The 22179-nt window shown below is 41.1% G+C and overlaps 1 protein-coding gene across 2 annotated transcripts in view; it reads left to right on the top strand.

Moving 5' to 3' along the window:
* ZFP91 (ZFP91 zinc finger protein, atypical E3 ubiquitin ligase) overlaps window positions 1-16774 on the top strand; it is a 31411-nt gene extending 14637 nt beyond the window's left edge. Inside the window, exons 4-12 of one of the 2 annotated variants that reach the window (XM_077321036.1) lie at window positions 3183-3219; window positions 4416-4502; window positions 4773-4907; window positions 6999-7049; window positions 8230-8385; window positions 8940-9018; window positions 13184-13298; window positions 15246-15345; window positions 15520-16774. In XM_077321036.1, coding sequence (XP_077177151.1) covers window positions 3183-3219; window positions 4416-4502; window positions 4773-4907; window positions 6999-7049; window positions 8230-8385; window positions 8940-9018; window positions 13184-13298; window positions 15246-15345; window positions 15520-16030 — 1271 coding nt within the window. In that variant the 3' untranslated portion in view covers window positions 16031-16774. The remainder of the gene's footprint in view (window positions 1-3182; window positions 3220-4415; window positions 4503-4772; window positions 4908-6998; window positions 7050-8229; window positions 8386-8939; window positions 9019-13183; window positions 13299-15245; window positions 15346-15519) is intronic. The other variant, XM_077321037.1, reaches the window with a different exon arrangement.
* Window positions 16775-22179: the final 5405 nt, after the last annotated feature.

Consider the following 22179-nt stretch of genomic DNA (forward strand, 5'->3'; position numbering starts at 1 on the left):
AGGGGCAGGGCCAATCAGATGCCAGCTAGCATTGCTGGCTGCACCCTGATTGATCCTATTCCAACTTGGACAGCCGGACACGTTCCACCCCCCAGGCTGTTTCACAAATATATAGAGGAACCATGGATAAGGATTGTTATTTATTGTATTATTATAATATTCCATGTAAGTATTCCACAATGTTTAATGTCAACCACCCAGAGCCATTGGGAAGGGCGGTATAGAAATCTAAATAAATAAAATAACATAAATATGAAGAATACTTAAAATTTATTTATATAGTATCCTCCCCTGCAACTCAGGACGGTTTACATCGAATGTGAGAGAACACTGAACAATAATAACGCTGAATCAACAGTAGTATCGACAAAACCGTGGTTCCATTAGGTTCAGTAACTGGTTGAACAAAATTGACTTGTTAACTATCCCATGGTTGGTCAATTCAGAGTTCACGGGGAAGGGTCCTGGAGACCCACTAGGTGGTGTTGGTTCAGTCAACCTCAACCAAACACCTGGTAGAACTCTATTTTGCAGGTCCTGTGGAACTGATCTCTTCTGGGAGCTCATTCCACCAGATGGGGGTAAGGACAGAGGAGGATCTGGCACTGGTTGAGGTCAGATATGCTTTGTTAGGGCCAGGGATCACCAGCTGGTTGGAAGTAGCGGAGCATAGAGCTCTTTGGGGGGTATAGCTGGTGAGGCGGTCCCTAAGGTACTCTGGGCCCAGAGTCTGATCTGGAATTCAACTGGGAGCCAGTGCATTTGTTGGAGAACAGACCTCCATGGTGTTCCTCTGAGGACCTTCACCACAGCATTCTAGACCAGTTGCAGTTTCCAGATCAAGGTTAAGGGTAGGTCTGCATGGAGCAAGTTGCAGAAATCCATTCTAGAAGTGACTATCGCATGGATCACTGTGGCTAGGTGTTCTGGGGTCAAGTAGGTCACTAGTAGTTTGGTTTGCCGTAGATGGTAGAAAGCCAGCTGCACTACACTTGTGACCTTTACCTCCATAGATAGGGAAGCAACAAGGATCATGCCCAGGTTTCTGGCAGCATGAGCCATTGATAGCCGCACCCTATCCCGGTTGGGCAAATGTGCTTCCTTGCTTGGACTCTTCCTGCCTAGCCATAGGACCTCCATCTTTGAAGGGTTGAGCTTCAGACAGCTCTGCTTGAGCCACCTTGCCACAGCTTCCAGACATCTGGCTAAGGCTTCAGAGGGAGAATCAGGGTTTCCATCCATCAGGAGGAAGAGCTGGGTGTCGTCTGCATATTAGTCCACATTGAGTAAGAGGGTGCATGAAGATGTTAAATAAGATTGGAGATATGCCATAAGCAACAGAAACAAACTCTGATGGGGAAAAAAGAAACTTGAGATCAGGGACAAATGTAAAGTTCTGCATTTAGGTAGGGAAAACCAAATACACCAGTATAAGATGGGGGAGACTTGTCTTGGCAATAGCATGTGCGAAACGGATCTAGGAGTCTTAGTAGACTATACATTGAACATGAGTCAGCAGTATGACTCAGTGGCTGTATCAAATAGAGTGTCGTGTCCAGATCAAGAGAGGTAATGGTACTGCTTTACTCTGCTCTGGTTCAGCCTCACTTGGAATACTGTGTTCAGTTTTGGGCACCCCAGTTGAAATGGGATTTTGACAAACTGGAACGTGACTGGAGGAGGGCAACAAAGATGGTGAGGGGTTTGGAGACCAAGACATATGAAGAAAGGTTGGGGGAGCTTGGTCTGTTTAGACTAGAGAGGAGACGACTGAGAGGGGTTTTGATAACCATTTTCAAGTATTTAAAAGGGTGCCATATGGAGGATGGGGCAGAATTGTTCTCTCTTACCCCAGAGGGACAGACCAGAACAAATGGGATGAAATTACTTCAGAAGAAATTCCATCTAAACATCTGGAAGAAGTTCCTGATAGAGCGGTTTCAATGGAACAGGCTTCCTCAGGAGGTGGTGGGTTCTCCATCTTTGGAAATTTTTAAACAGAGGCTAGATAGCCATCTGACGGAGAGGCTGATTCTGTGAAGGCAAAGGGGTGGCAGGTTACAGTAGATGAGCGATTGGGATGTGAGTGTCCTGCATAGTGCAGGGGGTTGGACTAGATGACCCATTTTTAGTACATGTATATTTTTTATTTCTAAGGATACAGCATTCCAGAGCAATGGGCCTAATTTCATGGTGTTTCTGCATACTGTATGGAGACCAACTTACCACTGAGTGCCTTCTTCCAGTTTCCTTTGTTCTTCCTTCTTCCCCTCCTGTTGTTGAAGCTCACCTGCAACAAATTTGTGGTCCACTTTTGGGTCCTAACCCACAGTTAAAAATCTACTGCATTTTAATTGTGGGTTAGGACCCAAAGGTGGATCACAAATTTGTTGCAGGTGAGCTTCAACAATATGAGGGGTTAAAAGAAGGATTTAACACTCTTAATTTGAAAACAAACACCAAAACAGCTGTGCTCACCAACATCTTTCAGATTTTCACTTGACCAATCTGACTGAAATTATGTTGCTTTTCTGAAACAATATATTTTTTGAAGTGGATATGTTTATGTAGAAAAAAATCCATTCTGGCCCACATCAGTGACTAGACGGTACATTCCCCTGGGTTATGTTGTGGAACTGGTGGAATGCTCTAGGAACTAAGATCAGGGCCCCGTTGGACCTTAATCAGTTCCACAGGGCATGAAAGACAGAACTATTCTGTCAGGCCTATGGTTGAGGCCAAGAACCCAGTGCCAAATTGGCTGGACACCCTGAGGAAAAATCTGTGGGAATATAGAAGGAAGATCCATCCAGTAAGAACTACCCCCCCCCCCGAGATTTAAATCAATTCAGGCAGATGTATGGTAAAAAATGTAGAATTGTTTATATTGATTTACGTTACTATGTGATGTTTTATTATGTCTGATTTTTATATCTTGTTTGTGACAGTATAAATAAATGAATGAAAAAATTAATGTGCTTTTAACCTATTTGTGATTATATTTTATTATTTCATGTTACCTCCCCTGCCCCTCATGGGAAAGGTAGTTAGAAGAATGAAGTTGTTGTTGTAATAACTTCAGCATGTTACATTATTTGCACATAGTATTGTACTGTTAGAGATACAGCAACTACTGATGCCTGTTCTAAATAGACATCTGATGTATATTGTTCTTTTTTTAGTGGTCACAGAAGAGCAACCTTCTCCATCTGGAATCAGGTAAGAAATTTGTATTTGAGTGTTCTTCCCATCCTGAGGTGTTGGCTAGATTACTGGCTTGAATATAAAATACCAGTTCAGACAAGGTGGCTGTAAGGCCAAAATGGCATTCAGTATATTACAGAACAAATTCAAATAAAATAAACGGCAGTGATGTTGATAAATGACATTTAATTGTTTATATGCTAAAACTTTAGTGCAGAGAGCCCTGAGTTTGCTACAAGATAGGCTAGCACACCTAACATGAGCCGTTACTCTCCATTCCAGTTCAGGAATTTAACATGCTAAGCGAATTATCTAGAAAGCTATATCCCAAAGTGTACTTATGATTTATCACTGACAGCTGTTGGTTGTATGGTTCCTTGCTAATAGTCTAATGCTGTAACTTTACCCTCCATTGATTTTTTTTAGGACAGTTATGTAAATTTTGTGTTGATGGATCTTTTCTAATATCAGAAGTGAACCCTTAAGGTGCCAGCAGAATTGAAAGAGACCTGTTTGTTTTATCTAGCTGAGTCTATGATCCTTAAAGTCTATTTCTGAAATAATTGCTGAGCTTCTTGCATTCTGTCTTAATGGGGGGAAGTGTCACTCAGTTGTGGGAAGGTTTGGAATAACTGTCCCAGCTTCTTTTTGATCTGTGGCTTAATAGTCTCAGTTGTTGGAGCCCACTATGGCTTTGAGGTATCAGAGCTATACTGTTACTATCTGATTTTGCCTTCTAAAGGAACATTCATCCATTCTTTATTTGAGCTGGCAGTTTTTTGTGTGCCTACTTTTATTTCCCCTGAGACTTAAGCTTCTTGTTGATTGATCAGGAGATAGAAAATATGTCAGCTGGAAGGTTAAAATGCTCTTGAAGGAAAATAGGTGAAAGGATTTAGATCATGTTAGTTCTGCTTAACTTTGCAAATATATGAAATAATAGTTGCCGTTGGATAATTAGGACAATTGATTCCATCTTGAAACAAGTGAGTAGAGATAGCAGACTCTCCCCCACACATTTGGAAATGATTGTTCCATCCTTCATAGGAATCTGATTCTTCTCCATATTGCCTCTATATAGCACATGCAATGCGTACCATAGATGGCATGAAACTCAGAATAAGGGTGCCTATTACTGTTGTCTTCTCTGTCCAAAAATATATTACATACATGAATAAACCCAGCACTCCCTTTCTTTTTTCAATGAACAGTGATGAAGAAGAAACGCTCATCAGTGAAGAAGAAGTTCCCTTCAGAGATGATCCAAGAGATGAAACCTATAAGCCCCATTTAGACAGGTGCTTTGTATTCTGTTTTCTAGACAGAGGGACTGCTAGTCTGATCTGTTGAGAGAATGTCTGTCAAACCAAAGATTTCTGTACTCTTTGCATCTGCTTTGAAAAAGAAATCAAAAGTACATGCTGACTAATTATTTCCAGGAATGAGTTATGAAAGCCTGGAATGTCTCAAGTTCTATGTTGATGAATTGCCCCAAAACAGCAACACATAATTAAAATACAAAGATTATCTTTAAAAGTCTTTGTGAAATTTTATGTCTGTATCTGCAGGGAAATACCAAAACAAAGGAAAAAATCGGGGAAGGGAAAAGAAGAAAAAGAGAAACAGAAAGAAATTAAAGTAGAGGTAGAGGTAGAACTCAAAGAAGAAAGTGAGTTTCGGGAGGATGAGGAGCCACCCAGGAAGTAAGAGATTTTGTACCTTTGTGTGTCTACTTGTTCTACTGTTTTCAAATCCAGATGAAACCAAGACCATGTCAGTGCTGAAAACCAAACAAAGATGTAAAAAAAAAAAATTCGGTTTCTCCTAGAAATTATATTTCCATAGCACCAAAGTATGGGATTAGGCTAACCAAGTGAAGCCTTTGTCCTGTAACTGCAGTGTTATAGGGTATCAAGGAGCAACAAATTGATTTCGCGTATCATTGCAGAGATTAATTTGTTGCCAGATTTGTTGCAGCACTGCTGCTTGGTTTCCACATTAAAACTGTTTTACAAAATGTTTAAGCCACTCTTCAGGACCTTAAAGCAGTCAACAATCAAACATTAAAATACACACTCAGTCACAAACGTGAAAGCAACTCAGTGAAAAGACATTGACAAAGTGGGACAGACTATTTCCCAGGGGAGGGAATTCAGTGATACTTAGTTCCACAGCCCCAGTAGGTGTGGACAGGCTAGTAAAATATTTTAAGCAAGTCTCTGATATAACAAATGCAAATGGTGAAAGGCTATTTGAGACTACAGAGATCTCTTATTTAGGACACATTTTGTATTCAGATGGGTTTAATTGATGCTTGAATAGTATGAGTACAAGGGTGTTTCACACACATAAAGGGGGTAGGGATATTACTTCCTCTGTCCTTTCTCCACCACCCACCCATACATACACTGCCACTTGCCCAAGGGACTCCACATACTTTGGAGCAATTTTCAGGTCTGCTCCTTTTCCTCCTTAAAAAATGTGTAGAGAGGGATGGTTTTTCCTTTGTATGCTAGGTTTTTGTGGGAAAAGATGAGAAAAAGAACTCTTCCTTTGCAAATGGAGTTATCTATAAATATAAGACTTTTATATGAAGCACTGAGAGCCATGTGATACCGCTTGAACCTTTGGCAAAAGCCCTCATAAGGGCTGACCTCCTTCATCCCCAGGTTCCTTATATATGCTGCAAGGGTTGGAGAAGGGAAGAGCAACCATAAATAATGAGCTTAACTAGTAAACAAAGATAGATATAGATATCCTTGGAGCCACCCTTTAACAAATATAATTCTTCTCTCCTCCTCCCCCCAAATGCCCCCACTCATTCCTACAATTTGGGTTACATAACAATGCTCAGTTTTTGAAGAAAGGGAGTAGGTTTTTGTACCCTGCTTTTCTTTGCCTTTCTTTGCCAGCAGGCACCTTGTGAGGTTGGTGAGGCTGAGAAAGTTCTGAGACAATTGTGGCTGGCCCAAGATCACCCACAAGCTTAATGTGTAGCAGTGGGGAAGCAAATCTAGTTCTCTAGATAAGAGAACCACCCTTCTTAACCACTACACCATACTGGCTCTTCTGTTGGAAGAGCTCTTCTAAGTGGTGTATTTTCTAGGTCTCTCACCCAGCACACCTAAACACTCTGATATCATGCCCAGTACTGTTTCTGGAGGCCTACTGAACCCTGTGGGATGCATGGGGGACAGGATGGTTGCATTCCATAATCTGAGCTCTTCTTTTGAGTCCTTGGATACAATCCACTGTGTTTTAAGTCTTGCGGGATTGTACATCATCACACAGGGAAGAAGCTAGATGTACTTGGGCTGTGCATTTTTTTAAAATTAACTGACTGATAGCCTAGAGCGGTGGTCCCCAACCTTTTTATCACCGGGGACCGGTCAACGCTTGACAATTTTACTGAGGCCGGGGGGGGGGTCGTTGCCGAGGGATGTCACCGCCGCTGCCTGAGCCCGCTGGCTTCCTGCAACCCACTGGGGGGCGGTGCCAGTAGCACCTGCACAGTGCCACGCCGAGAGGGAGCCCCACCCATAGCGGCTGCTGGAGAGCACCAAAGGTGAACAGGCAGCAGAATGGCAGGGCAGCCCCCTAGGCAGCAGCCAGGGAGGAGGACAAGGAGGAGCTGCGGCCCGGTACCAACTGATCTACGGAGTGGTCCCAGTCCCCAAACCAGGGGTTTGGAACAGCTGGCCTAGAGCATGCTTCCTTTTGTTTGTATATCTACAGTTATGTTTTCTTGTTCTGTCGTGATGTGTTAACATTTTTAAATTATCTTCTTGTCTTAGGAGAGGAAGGAGGAGAAAAGATGACAAGAGCCCAAGATTACCCAAAAGGAGGTTAGCTGTCTTTCTTTTCTCCATCTTAATATTTTTGATTCTTTTAAAACCAGTGTAAGCCTATGTCTCTCATGCAATGGGACCCAAGGTAGATAGCAGAAATAAAATGCTAACAAAAACTTCAAAGCAAATAGCCAGTAAAAAATAGAACAATTTCTGTGGTATACACAGGTCTAACTACCGCTAGGGCCCTTCAAGGCACCCCAGTGCTTTCTTTGTTCTATTATTTTAAAATAATACGATCCTAGCTAATTTAAAATCAGTTAAAGGTGCTGTTTAGACAGATCCTTCTTGTGTCTTTTGTTTCACTTATAAAAGTGATAGAAGATTGTCTGATTTCTGGTGAACTGAACTGTAACTCAGCGTAACTGAGAAGACAGCCTGTGTCATCTGGATATAGCTTCTATTACTGTCAACAGGAAAAGTAACTGGGATGCTTTCCTCACAAGTTATCTGCCCCAAGTTTATTTCTTTTGGGAAGCTGTTGTTTCCCTACTTGTCCACAGCATTGTGTTGTATTCATGCTCTTCTGGAGTTCCTTGACTTTTATCTAATCTTAATTCTACTTTGCTCCAAAGTTTGGAAAAGATTGCAGTTAAGCTAGTATTGTCACTTTTGTGTGGGAAAATTTGGATTTTCTGGCTCATGGCAGCCATTTCCCCTGAATCTTTTGCCATGGCAGCAGTTTCATCCCTTGTCACTAGGGCTTTTGTTTCTGTTTCCCAAAACATTAGTGCTAAAATAAGATTATATTGAAATTACATTGTACAAATAAGGTACAACAGGTTCTTCAAATTCCAAGCTTTCATCTTCCTCCCACAAAATTTAATCTACTATAGCCTTTTCCCTTGCAGAGGTACAAGGGAAAATGCATGTGTTTGCGTGCAAAAGGACTAAAAACATGTAAAGTTGGAAATTCAAAGAAACTACTACACCTATTGGCACAAGAGTATATTGATAATTACTATATTTTAGTGCTTTTTTCTAATGTTACAAAAATGCCTGGTGGGGAGCACTTCTGGGGAATTCAGGTAAGGAAAGTGTTGGGGAAACCAATCTCGTTGATGAGAATCTTTAAATACTCTTCTGCTACAATGATTAAGTTGCAAGCCTGCATTCACTTTCTTATTATGCTTTTCCTACTTTTAATTTGTTAGTGTGACTTAATTCATTTCTACAGAATGAAGGCTGTGAACTTGGTGAAGTATAATATTTTAGTGATTCCCTCCAACCCCCAAGAATTCATTATGAAATGTGATCAAGAAATCCATGATTCTGTAATGTTTATTGTTAAAGCACCGGACAGAAAGCTGAACAAAACCTCATATTCCCAACTGTAAGTTATTAATTTTAAAGGTATAATTAAATACCTTAAATCCAGATTTGAAGTTCTGGATACTTATTTATTTATAATTTAATTTATATCCCGCCTTTCTTGACTAAGTTGTCTCGAGGTGGCTTACAACAATAAAAACAATATACCCCATAAAATTCATAAAACAGTCTATTCTGAGGCTGGCAAGCAATTTAAAGGATAAAATTCTTTGAAAGCTCTTTTTAACAAGTATTGGTGGGGATAGGCACCACTTCTGCAGTTGAATTCGGCAGTACAAAGATCATGGCATGTTTTCAGAGGAACTCCTGATAACAGATCATTGGACTAGAAGTGCAGTCTTAAGCACAGTTATACCCTTCTAAGTCATTAACTAATGGGCTAAGAGGGATATAATTTTACTTCTATAAGAGACAGGGTTGTAGGGGACAAAACTAGACCTTGTCAATGTCTCTATTAGAAAAGTACACTGTACTGTGTGTGGGTTTTTTTAAGTCTTAAAATATTAGCAGTTACCTGTTTCCTACACTTGTTCCTCTTGGGTTGAATTTTCTTAGGAAGAAGCCTCCAATACAATATGTTCGCTGTGAAATGGAAGGATGTGGTACAGTTCTTGCACATCCACGGTATCTACAGGTAAGAATAGTTGTAGTGGTATATTGGCTTAAAACTATTAGTATCATTTGCAGCATAGATTTCTTTGTTTTCCATTTGCTGCTCCTTTTTACAAAATGCACCTGACATTTATTTCATGTACAGTGTAAATGGCATTATTTCTGCAGTAAAAGTTTTGTGGAGTGGGTAGGATTTTTCTGTCCAAAGTAGGTTAGGCTGTTTTACCAGATGCCTCTTAAACACTCATTTCCAGATGCCTGTTTACTCTTGACCAGAGAACTAACAAAGCCTTTAGGAGGAAGGAATTTATTTATTTATTTATTTTATACAAGTTTTTTTTTTCCCCATAAAGATAGAAATATAGGATACAGTATGAGTTATTAATACAAAGAATAGTAAAATATAATCATCATTTGAAAAAGTACGACCCCACATTAACTACACAATGATATAAACTTTTGCCCAAAGCTTATAAACTTGTTCACATTTGAGTCTAAGAGCCATCCACATTTCCACTACATTTAAGAGGTCTATTTAGATATACAAAAGAAAAGTTACTTAAGAGATCGTAGACCTCACGTTAACTGCTTAACACAATCTAAGAGCTGTCCTGACAGATATTTCTAGGTTTAAGTTAAATGCTTAACATTAAACATTTCTGTTCTACGAGGAGGAGGGAATTTAGAGCTATATGGGTATGCATATGTATACACTTATGCATGCACTTAAATAATTTCCTTGCTTCAAATGGCTTTGTTTAATTTGGAAAATCTTTGTGCTACCTCTCCAGAGAACCTTCTTCAGGCAGCTTACAAAATAATATTCAATCCTTATCCATGGTTCCTCTATATATTTGTGAAACAGCCTGGGGGGTGGAACACGTCCGGCTGTCCAAGTTGGAATAGGGCCAATCAGGGCGCGATTGGCCCTGCCCCTGCAGCTCCCGCTCTCTGTACCTGGAGTCTAGCCTCTTTGCTCTCAGACACACCTCAGTGCCTGGAGCCAGCAGCAGGTAAAGAGAGAGTGCCCTGGGCAAAGGGTCATCGTGGAGGGCCTTCTAACGAGGGCCTCTTAGCTTGCTAAGTAGGGCCTGCTAATGAGGGCCTCCCGGGCTGCTGACTGCCTGCTAAGGAGGTCTATCCCAGGCCTGTTAACGAGCTGGCCAGCCCCCACCTGCCCCACTTGATCCGGCTGTGAGCTGTGGCCCAAAGCCACCTTAAGCTGTCTGGCCAGGGGCCAGGGGAGGTGACCCTTTCAAGGCCCGTTCTTAGGAACGGGCTTTGAAGCTAGTGAAATAATAAAACAGAATAACAGTAGTTACAAATTAAACTGTTAAAATCTCAAGAGAGTTATTATAAGAGCATAGAACATTTAGCAGCTTTAAAACCATTATCATTAAGTAGTTCTCAGAAACAAACTGTAAAATATGAACCCCCCTAAAGTAAAATTCTGGGTAAAAAAATAAATATTTTGGTCTGGCACTAGAAAAGCATTCCATAGGCAACATGCTACTAAAGAAAAAGTCCTATTTCTGCTTGCCTCTTGGCTCGCATCTGCAGTCAGGACCACAGAGAGCAGGGCTTGTGGATGCTTTCCTTAATTGATGGGTTGGACAATACAGGAGGTGGTGATCCTTCTGGTACCTTTCCCCAAGCCTTAAAGGTAAAAACCACCACATGAACAGATGGGCAACCCTCACAGTAGCCTGTTTGATATGTTTTGAACCAGCTGAAGTTTCAATCAAAGTGTATGAGATAGTAGACCTGTGCTTGTGACTACTTCCTCACAGGCAGACTTCTCAATCTTCAAGCAGCTTTTCTCAGTCTTGTCTCAAATTTGTTCTCGTTCTCCCCCACCCCAACGGATTTCAAATACCATATATACTCGCATATAAGCCGAATTTTTCAGCCCTTTTTAAGCTGAAAAAGTCCCCCTCGGCTTATATGCAGGTATAAAAGACCAGCTGCCAGACAAGACAGGAAGGTGGGAGACAAGTATACTGGCCTGAACAGCAGGAGCAGGAACAAAAGAGAGACGCAGCAAGCCCGGGAGGGAAAGAACAGTCTCCGCCTCCCCCTCTCCCTGCTTTAATGAGGCTAGCATGTGCAGGAAGCTCTGAAGCTCTCTGAACAGAAAGCAGAAGGAGGAAACGCCCCTAGAAGAAGGCATGGAATGTGGAGAGAACAGAACACTGAGCTAAGAAGGGAAGCGGCACAGGATTGGATATCAAAAGGCAAGACAGTTCAGACGGAAAGAGGGAGGAGGAAGGTGGAAAGAAAAGGGAAAAAAGATCCTACTCAAAATGGGGGAGGGGAGGAAAGGAGAAAAAAACCACTATCCAAAACACCACCCTCGGCTTATATGTGAGTCAATAAGTTTTCCAGCATTTTGGGGTGAAATTAGGTGCCTTGGCTTATATGCGGGTTGGCTTATATGCGAGTATATACGGTACATGTGTGTACTCTTTTTCTCCTGCTGTTTCCCTACTCTAATTCAACTTTTCGCAAAATGGTTTTATTTATAGCCAACCTTTTTCTGTTAGACTAAAAGCAAATTAAAAAGTGTAAATTTCTGTCAGTCCATATGAACGAGCATCTGATAAGCTTGGTGTAAGTTGATAAATAGTTAATAGGAGGAGGTTTCTAGAGAACAGTGGACTAAAATTACCAAAATCTGAAAGACTTTAGGATATTGATATAATGACGAAAAAATTACAACATTTGAAAGCAATGAAATGTTAACAGGGTGATATGTGCAGTAGACTGATAGTACATTATGTACACAGTGGTATAATTTAGTCCCTTTCCTTTTATAAAGCACCTTATTGAGCTATTCTGTTACAGTGTAGGCTGTTTTCTTTATAGAAGACCTCTCCTGAACAACTCACTTTTTACATAGTTTATGGAATAATAACAGGAGCATGGAAGCCCTCTTCAACCCTAGCAGCTCTTTATGGGGTGGGGTGGCGGGGCTGAAAGCACATATTACATCAGTCTTTGCCTATCGGCAAGATGACATGTCCAGAAAGTTCTGAACAGCTGAGCAGAGCTGTCAAGGCAGAATATAGGAACTGAGGGAGTCTTTCATATAAGACGGTCCAGATAATCATTACCTAGAGTTGAACCTGGTAGTTGATGGGCAGCCAGTGGAGTAAATGCATAATAAATGTAATGTGAATGCCCCGTCTTGTATCTGATAACTGCGCTGGGCCTTCTTTTCCAACTGGAGTCTTGGGGTTGCTGCCATACTTTTGCATGTAGTTACCTCTTTGAAGAACTCCAGAGTACCTTGCTGCTTGTCAGTAGGAAGAGATGTTTTGATATCCACTCATCAGTACTGCAAATGTTAGAAATCTGAGGAACAAATTTAGAGTCCAGTGGCACCTTTAAGACTAACGAAGTTGTTTTTTCAAGGTACGACCTTTCATGTGCACACACACACCCCCTCAGATGCAATGACATGGAATGGAAGTAATCAGTTCATACTTATAGGCAAAGTGTGAGAGTAAATTAACATACAGCACCACGACAGTCGTTAACAGATTCCAGAGATAAATAGGAAAAAAACAGCCATTTGGATTTCTTTGTATTCACTTGAGATTGAATTGGCTGGGAAACATTTTGTATTGACTTGCATGGGAAACATGATGCCTCAAGAAGCTTCAGAGGACAGGCAGGGGGGAGAAAAGGGCAAGGTCTCAGCTAACTGCTGTCAGCATTTGATTATTTATTTGCCCATTATTCTCTTAATGTGGACATATTTATTGTATGCAAAATGTTTCCCATGCAATTCAATCTCAAGTGAATACAAATAAATCCAAATTGCTGTTTTTTCCTCTTTATCTCTGGAAACCGTTAGTCATTTTCATTATGCTGTATGCTAATTTAATCACTCTTTACCTATAAGTATGAGCTGGTTACTGTCATTCCATGACATTGTATCTGGAAGTGTGCATGCACACAAAAACTCATACCTTGAGCTTAAAGGTGCCACTGAATTTGTTCTGCTGCTTCAAACCAACACAGCTACCACTTGAAACAGAAATCTGAGGGACAGCCTACATATTGAAGTACTTCAAGTCGCAGTCTCTGCCTCCATGTGTAAAATATTAAGACTAGTTACTAATACTTGGTTTGACTTTCTTCTTCTATTACTAATCAATCATTAAAATATTCCTTGACTCCAGCATCACATCAAGTATCAGCACTTGCTGAAAAAGAAATATGTCTGTCCCCATCCCTCCTGTGGGCGTCTCTTTCGTCTCCAGAAGCAACTTTTGCGGCATGCCAAACACCACACAGGTAATGTGGCCACAATTCTCATTTGCAACAGATAAGAAAATCTCAGAACCAACTTCAAGTTCCTCTGTTGGTAAAGTTATGCTTTACTCTCTTGTACCACTTTCAGATACCTGTTCAAATATTTTTTCTGTTTACAATGACAGAATTAGGGTATTTGTCAGTAATTTCATTTTATGTGGTTTTCATGTGTCCTGTTAAAACCAGGTAGTGTGGAATAGTGTTGACCATATGCATTGATGACAAATCAGGGTACATTTTGAAATATGGTGAAAGCTTCAGTGCTCAGTGCCTGCGGCTTTTAACACAATACCTACTTTCCAGTTTTTTTATGCAAATCCATGCTCTCCATGTAGCATAATCATGGGTTATGACTTTGCTTTTCAGATACATCTGTTTTCAGTCATGGCTAAGGGCATTTAGTTTGCTCCTTTGTTCACAGTTCTTTCCTGTAGGGCTGTGGCCAGATTGCACTGATGAATTCTACTAACAATCAGATTGGAAATTAATCTGCAGAATTCACCAGCCTACAAAATTTTATTGGCTCACATGCTCAAATATACCAGTGTTTATAAACAAAATTTGTAATTTTATACTTAGCTACTTTAACACAGTAAATGCTTAAAATTGGGTAAATATCAGTGTTCACATACAGATATTCACATTTCCAGGCATATTTTCTGAACATCAGAATAGATTTGCTACTTTTTAAAACATATGCTAGTAAACACAATAATAACATGTAGACCACTGTTTATGTTCACTGGTATGTATATGTACACTTTTGGACATTCACAAAATTTGTCTTGAAATTTGTCAACATTCACATGTGAATTCTGACATTTTCTAAATTTCAGACATTCACTCAGGCATGCAAACTTAAAATTCACCTTTCCTAAATGTACTATATGTGCACTGAGCAGAAAATGCAATAGATTATTTATATGCAATACCAATACAATAAATCTTTATTGGCATATGAAACATTACATGAAGTTAAGAGATAAGCTGTGTAACACAAGATAAGTGAACAAGTCTAAGAATTTGAATTTAAAACACAACAACTTCACTTAGCACAGATTCACTAACTATAATGACCATAATACTCCAGAAGTTTAGGTGTTCTGTCACTTGTCATTAGAAAACAAAACACCCAGTTCCCTGAAAGTACCAGTTTGTGTCCTTTCTCGAAGCATGATAGCTAAGAATTCTGCTACACATTCCATTACTGCAGGGGATGTGTCCACTTATAACACTTCAATGCCATGAGCAGTCTGCAAGAGAGGATCTAGCAGGAAAGAATGTTGTTTAGAGAACAAAGGGCAAGAAACGAGTATGTGAAAGATGGATTCAGGTTCACCAACATGGCAAGCACACTCTCTTTGACTGTAAGGAATGTTCTGATCTCTCCCAAATAGAAGGCTGGGAAAATAGGTTGTTTGCCCTTATGTTATATTTATGGCTTGCCTTACCGGCACTTCTCCATGCCATGACACTTTACCTTGCTTGTCGTTTAACCCAAGCCACCCCACTGGAGGTAGCTAGAGATCAAGTTTCTGAAGGAGCCTGTGCATGTGTATATATGTATCTCTCTGTATCTGTCACATATGGTAGGGTTGTGACGTGCCAGCCAGTTTTAAAACAGGCAGTATGTGACGTCATCCTCATCACTGAGAAAAATTATCAAGTACAAAAGATTTTCTTCCCTAACAATCTGTGCAGAAAGAGTAGTGCAGATTTTGCAAATCCTTGGTTGAGCTTTGACTGTCTACGTTCTTTACTGGACTTTTTGTGTAAGAGTTTAATTAGAACTGTTTAAATGTGCTCTGTGTGAATGAAAATGGGGTGATTGCACTTTATCTATTCCTATAAGGGTATTTCCAAATGAAAAAAATTGGATCTGTTTGAGAAGCAAATGTCAAATCTTAGGTACTCTGTGCTGTTTTACAGATCAAAGGGATTATATCTGTGAATATTGTGCTCGTGCTTTCAAGAGTTCTCACAATCTAGCTGTTCATCGAATGATCCACACAGGCGAGAAGCCATTACAGTGAGTAGTGTCATGTTGCCTGGCTCAGTGTTTTCATGTGGGATTGCTCCAACTGTGCCTTTGTAATGGGTGCTTATTCTTTTCAGCTGCCTCTTTGTATTCTAGTTGCGTTCACTCAATAAATGGTAGATCTTACCTTGATAACTATTTCTGCCCTTTCCCTGTTTCCTCTAGGTGTGAGATATGTGGATTCACCTGCCGGCAGAAGGCATCATTGAACTGGCACATGAAAAAGCATGATGCAGATACCTTTTACCAGTTCTCATGCAATATCTGTGGAAAGAAGTTTGAGAAGAAGGACAGCGTTGTAGCACATAAGGCAAAGAGCCATCCAGAGGTGCTTATTGCTGAAGCACTGGCGGCCAATGCAGGCGCCCTCATTACCAGCACTGACATCCTGGGCCCCAATGCAGAGTCAATTGCCCCACCCACAGATGGCCAGGGCCTTCCCCTTCTTCCAGATCCCCTTGGAAACACCACTTCTGGAGAGTGCCTGCTGCTGAACCCTGATGGGATGCCTAAGGCATACTGCAGTAGGGGTGACCGTGTCAGTCTGATGGCAGATGGAAAAATCTTTGTGGGCAGTGGTAGCAGTGAGAGTACAGAAGGGCTGGTCATGAACACAGAGATCCTTGGAGCCACCACTGAAGTTCTAATTGAAGATTCTGATTCTACAGAACCGTAGTGGGGGAAAAAGCACATGGGTGTTGGGACAACTCGAACTTGTATTTAAAAGAATAAAAGGAAAAATAATTATTCAACATAGAGAAGCTAAACAAAATTAAAATTACTAGTCAGATAACTAAAGGGCCTGCTCCCCCTCTCACCCACCCCCTTCCTGAGTGGATCACTGCACATTCTTTCAGAGTCCCTTGGAGAGGAATGTTGCCTTTACACAGACAGTCTGACAAAGCAAAGGAATTTTTGCAATGCAGTGAAGAGAAGCAGCCAGAGCCTATCCCTCTTCCTGCCCTCCCAAAGTAAGCAAACTTCCTGCTTCTTGACCACATTGTGAGTTTGAAGGTGTTTTTACTCTGGATTGGTATCTAAATCTTGGAATCCTCTTTTGCTTCTCAAGTCACTCATCCTGTTCTATGCATTGTTACACTTTGACCCTTGCAGGTTCTTACTTTTTCTTCTAGGGTTTGGGAGTATAATTTGGCACTTTAGGATGAGCTGTAAAACAGCATATATTCGTCTTTCTCTCATCCCTCCCTTCTGCTTCTGCGAGGAAAGAGTGGGGATACCAGCACTCTTATGGTGTATGCTTTCTTAATGAGGGGTGCCATCCTTTTTGTACAATTGCTCTGGCTGCAAAAGTCTGTGTGGGAGAGACAATGAGAATGGGTGCTAGGCTGGTAAAAGTAAATTTGCACTTTGAACATGTCTTGTTTTTGTTTTAAAAGTGGAGATAACAAAATTCCTTATTTATTGGGTTTTTTGTTTTTGTTTTTTGTTTTTTAAGGGCTGTTTTAGTTGCTGTTTAGGGAAGCTTTTTGTCCTTCCAAAACTAAAATACCTTTTAAGTGGTGTACAGCAGGAGCAACAAACCATGTTTAGGAATTGTCCCTTTTTCTCAAGGGGGGGAAAAGTGCTAGTATCTCAGAGTAGGTCTCATTGCCCATTCTGGTAAACTGTAAGGAGCCTGTAAGCTTCAACATTGTTTGTTTGGAGAGGGAAAGATCTGGTTGAGGAGGAGAAATGGCTACTTCATAGCTCTGCAGTCATTAATCCTTTCAACTTCCTTAACCTCTTTCCCACTGTGTTGCAGTGTTTTCTTTTACTTTCCCTGTGGCTTGGACGGGCAAATGCCAGGAAGAGCAACAAGTCTTTTCTTGAGATTGTACTAATTGCTGAACAGCTTCATGGCTAGCCTTCTAGCATTCAGACATTTTGACCCAGTCTTTTCAAATCCATTTTGAGGCAAAACTGACATTGGGTGGTGGAATCTCCATCGTTCCTCCGTCTTCTCACTTACATGCACATCCTTTTGTTTCTGTGAAACTTAGTGGTGCGAGTATCAACAGAGAATGAAATGAGTCTAGTATTTTGTGGGGAAATTAGACAATTGTGACACTTAAATATGAAGATATAATTTGTGGAGCTCTTGACTATTATCTATGAGCTCTTGGTGACATAAAATTTTTGCAGTTCAAGAGGTTTGTAATAACCTAGTATGTTCACAAGTCCAAGGACTAAGCTGAGGATTTCTCTTGAGCATGGTTATAATTAAAAGTTTGTGTTGCCGTTTGTGTTAGAGCAGTGCTTTGATACTTAAGGGACAAAAGACTTTTAGTCTAGTGCTCTACCTCACATTGTTCTAAATCCTGTTGTAGCACTCGCTGGCATTATCTACACTCATTTCCAGCAACACCTTTTTGTTATCTGGAGAGGAGCCTTGGTGCAGTTTCTTATAGCTAGTTGGAAGCTAAGCATCAGCAGGGTATTAGGCAATTAGGGTCAGCCCTGCACACATGCTGCAGCCTATCAGGGAGTTTATCTTGCCCCGTTCTTCTTCAGCTTGACCAGAGGCTTTCACAATTTCTTCTGTTGTGTGCTGCATGCAGCCTAGCAGATCTGTGTTCATGCTGACATGGAGTCTCTCATAAAGCTCAAACTGGAAAGGAGTCAGGTTGAAAACGTGTCCTGTGCCCTGCTGAGGAGACTGCCGACTGTGGGATACAGTGCAGTGTATCTATAAGCAAAATCATCATGTAAATGGTTTTCAACTTGGGCAAGCTTCTAACTTTACAGGAAAGAGATGCTATAGATGGTTAGTAGGTGAACCATTTGAAGTATTTTCTCCCCCTGCTTGGGTTGCTCATCAGTCTCTTAGCTGCCTTTTCTAGGCAATTCTGATTGCTTTCCCATGGGTGTATGTATGAAAGTAACTGTCTTGTATTTAATAAGTACAGCCCCTTGCACTCAAGTGTAGATAAGACCATTACAACTTCCACTCTGGACTTATAAACTGAACCAATTGTTTCCTGATACAAAACTTTCCTAAAGTTTCCCCTATATGTGTCTCCTACCATACGCATGCAGTTTTGCTTCAATTAATTATTGTAGTTGCAATAAATTATTTGTATTTTCTTCTATTAAGCTTTTTTCCTCTGGGAAGGAAGCATGGTGCTGGGAGCTGAAGCTATATAATCTCCTTCCTTCTTCAATATAGGATAGTTTACAATAACTACTCGGACACTCACTGGCTGCAAGTGCAGTTCCATAGCCTTGTCTTATCTGTAAACTCATTGAATGGAAAGCATTTGAGCCCCTTCCTGTTCATGTTTGGGATGATGTGCATCCCCCTTTTAAGGAGCTGAGACAAGCTTGTTTATTAGTTGGATGAGTGTGGATTCTCTCCAGCATTTCAGCTAAATGGCAATAGACCAGAATTGGTGAGAATCAGATTCTCAGGAGCTTTGCAACTGCATGAAAGGTGGTTCATCTGATTTAGATGCTTCATTGCTGCAGTCTCTGAAAAATGGCACAACACTGAAGAGTTTGTGGGAAGAGAGAAAGGGGAGATTTTTAAAGCCTTGGGGACAATTTCCAAGGAGGGGCAGTGAAGAGCTGGGGGCAAACTGCACTTGCATTGTGAATCCTACCAGAGAACAGGGGCCAGGATTTGCGATAGATAGCAGAACTACCTGAAGTAGTAGCCACTGGGTGGCAACAGAGCTGTGTTGCATTGTGGCACACCCCTATTTTTTGGTGTAAAGTGAAGGGATGGTGGAATTGACAAGTCTTTGATTGCTTAAAAGCCTTGTTGGGTACAGAGTTTTCCACACAGTGATGGTGGATACCTGGGGAGGGGAGCGGGGGGGGAGGGGCAGTGTTAAATCCATGTTGATAAAGGGTTGTGTATACAGAAATAAATAAAATAATAAAAAGGGATACTCTATTTTTCATCTCTTGTTTTTCTTCAACTATTCAAGACAACTAAAATAGTCAATGTATGTAAAATGTCATGTCATCCTTCATTTCTAGTATTCTCTAATCACACCCTTCCTGTAAGGAGCTCAGGGTGGCAGTCTCCTCTCCTCCACTTTGTCCTCACAACAGCCCTGTGAGTTACTGGCCCAAAGTCACCCAGCAAGCTTTTAAGTCAAAGTGGGAGTTTGACTCTGGATCTCCAGTTATTCCACACTTGCGTTTTGCATACAGTTTAGGGGAGGGGTCATGGTTCCATGTGTCTTTGCATGAAGAAGGTCCCAGGTTCAAGCTGTAGATGATATGAAAAAACTCCACCAGAGATCCTGAAGAGCTGTGTTGCTGGTTAGATAATTCTGTCCTTGAGAAGGCCAGTCAGTGAAGGCAGCTTCATGTGATCTCTTCAGTGGCTGGATCGTGCTATGGAAAAAAGCCAGGGTAATCAGATTTGAGCCCACTGTGTTTGGTCATTTGAACAGTATGCAAAAAGCATTTGTCTTTCCTAATCTTTCTCTAACAGTCCCTAAATGCTGAAGCTGACAGTTGTGGGAGTTTCACAGAAAATGAAACACTCTGTATGTGTGTGTGTGGGGGGGGAGAATTGGCCCAAATCAACTGTTTGCATTGGTGGAAACTGCATCACTACACCCATGGGAAGAGGCATTTTTTCTGTTTTACCCCTTCTCAGTTCAGTTCTGGGACCTAATGTACATTTTGATCATGATGTTTTCCTGGGCTTCATTATTGGCTTTCCAGGGTTATGAAACTGCTTTAGGAAAGAAAGGCAAGAAGAGATTGTAAATTTGTAGGGTCTGACTGACAGTGATATTTTGGATACCTGAATCATTAAAGCAAACTGGTCTCAAAGAAGAATGAGAATGACACAAATTCTGTAGGAAGAGAAAAGAATTGGGAGTTGGCAGAATAAAAATGCTTGGGTGAATGTAAATCACCAGTGGTTTTGCAACTGGATGACTGTTGTCCTATTACAAAAGTGATCCAGATATGTTAAGGCATTCTATCTTTCTGTGCTCTGATCTTTCATGAAATGTTTTAAATCAGTGGAACTAATTAGTCTGGAGTAGTCACCATGGTTCTGATGCTGACAACAAAAACCTTAGTGGCAGTACAAGTTCCAGCTTCTGATGCCATGGGCCTGAAATGCATTTACATATACTAGTGCAACTTTTTGAAGCTTGGCAGGAGGGTTTAAGTCTGAAGGAAGTCAACATCCTCCTGTTGAGTGTACGAGAGAGTATGAGACGGCAGTTATCATTCAGTATCTGCTCTGATTTGGGATAGACAGAGAAATCACTCTGCAGCAGATTCTGTTGGTGTCTTGACCAACCAAAATAGTAGCTGCTGAAATGTCTTAAGCTACTGAAGATCCTGCCATAGCATCCTTTCTTGTTTTGTATTCAAAACCTTCAATACAGTTTTTTAAGGCTAGTTGAGCTATAGGAATCTTCTGATTTCATCATGAAGTTGGTAGTGAAAGAGAATTATAAGGAGGAGTAGGTGACCAAATGGGTGTGTTCTAGACACAACCACTCAGCAGTAGATAGGGTAACTAGATAAGGTAGTTTCCCAGTCTGGTTAATGAATATGGAGTACAGGTAGACTAGACTTTCTTAAAACTGTTCTGAGGCAGCAGTAATGAAGGACTTCATGTCTCACATTTCCTTCCATGAAACTCCGCTGCAGTATCAGAGCACATTCTAAATGGCTGATAGGTAAGTAACTGGAGAGTATTAGAAAACAGAGGCTTATATTAAAATATTATTAGAATAATACCTTCAACAACAAAAACAAAGATCATGGCATCCGGCCCTCTCAATTCCTGGCAAATAGAAGGGGAAGAAATGGAGATAGTGACAGATTTTATTTTCCTGGGCTCCAAGATCACTGCAGATGGGGACTGCAGCAAAGAAATTAAAAGACGCTTGCTCCTGGGGAGGAAAGCTATGGCAAATCTAGACAGCATCCTAAAAAGCAGAGACATCACCCTGCCAACAAAAGTGCGTTTAGTCAAGGCTATGGTCTTCCCAGTTGCAATGTATGGCTGCGAAAGTTGGACCATAAGGAAGTCCGAGCGTCAAAGAATTGAGGCTTTTGAACTCTGGTGCTGGAGAAGACTCTTGCGAGTCCCTTGGACTGCAAGGCGAACAAACCGGTCAGTCCTAGAGGAGATCAGCCCTGACTGCTCTTTAGAAGGCCAGATCCTGAAGATGAAACTCAAATATTTTGGCCACCTCATGAGAAGGAAGGACTCCCTGGAGAAGAGCCTAATGCTGGGAGCAATCGAGGGCAAAAGAAGAAGGGGACGACAGAGAATGAGGTGGCTGGATGGAGTCACTGAAGCAGTAGGTGCAAACTTAAATGGACTCCAGGGAATGGTAGAGGACAGGAAGGCCTGGAGGATCATTGTCCATGGGGTCGCGATTGGTCAGACACGACTTCGCACATAACAACAACAACAACAAAGAATAATACCTACAATCTAAAGGTGGATTAGTAGATAAGGAAAGTTCTGTCTATCAAAACACCTCCTTTAGTAAAGCTTTTCATAACTATGGCATGTAGGGATGTGCTAGCACTCCAAATAGGTAGCCTAGAATGTAATGCTGCCAAGATGGGTACATGGCTATCCACAAAGGTTTGCGTGAATGGCAACAGCATGAGCGGTAGGCTGTTCACTGCTTGAAGTTGCTGCTTGTGTCCCATGGTCACAGTTTACCTTAGCTATACTAATCATGCCAGTTGCATGCCATTAGTTCTGGGCATCTCTTAACCTGGAGAACTGGCATCCTGTTCTCCTCAAGGTACCACATACACTTCCTAAAACCTAAGCAATTCATGCTGTAGCCTCCCGCCCATTACATTGCTGGCCACATTTTTTCC

The sequence above is a fragment of the Paroedura picta genome, chromosome 2 (genome assembly GCF_049243985.1).
Source record: "Paroedura picta isolate Pp20150507F chromosome 2, Ppicta_v3.0, whole genome shotgun sequence".
In the NCBI taxonomy this organism is placed as follows: domain Eukaryota; kingdom Metazoa; phylum Chordata; class Lepidosauria; order Squamata; family Gekkonidae; genus Paroedura; species Paroedura picta.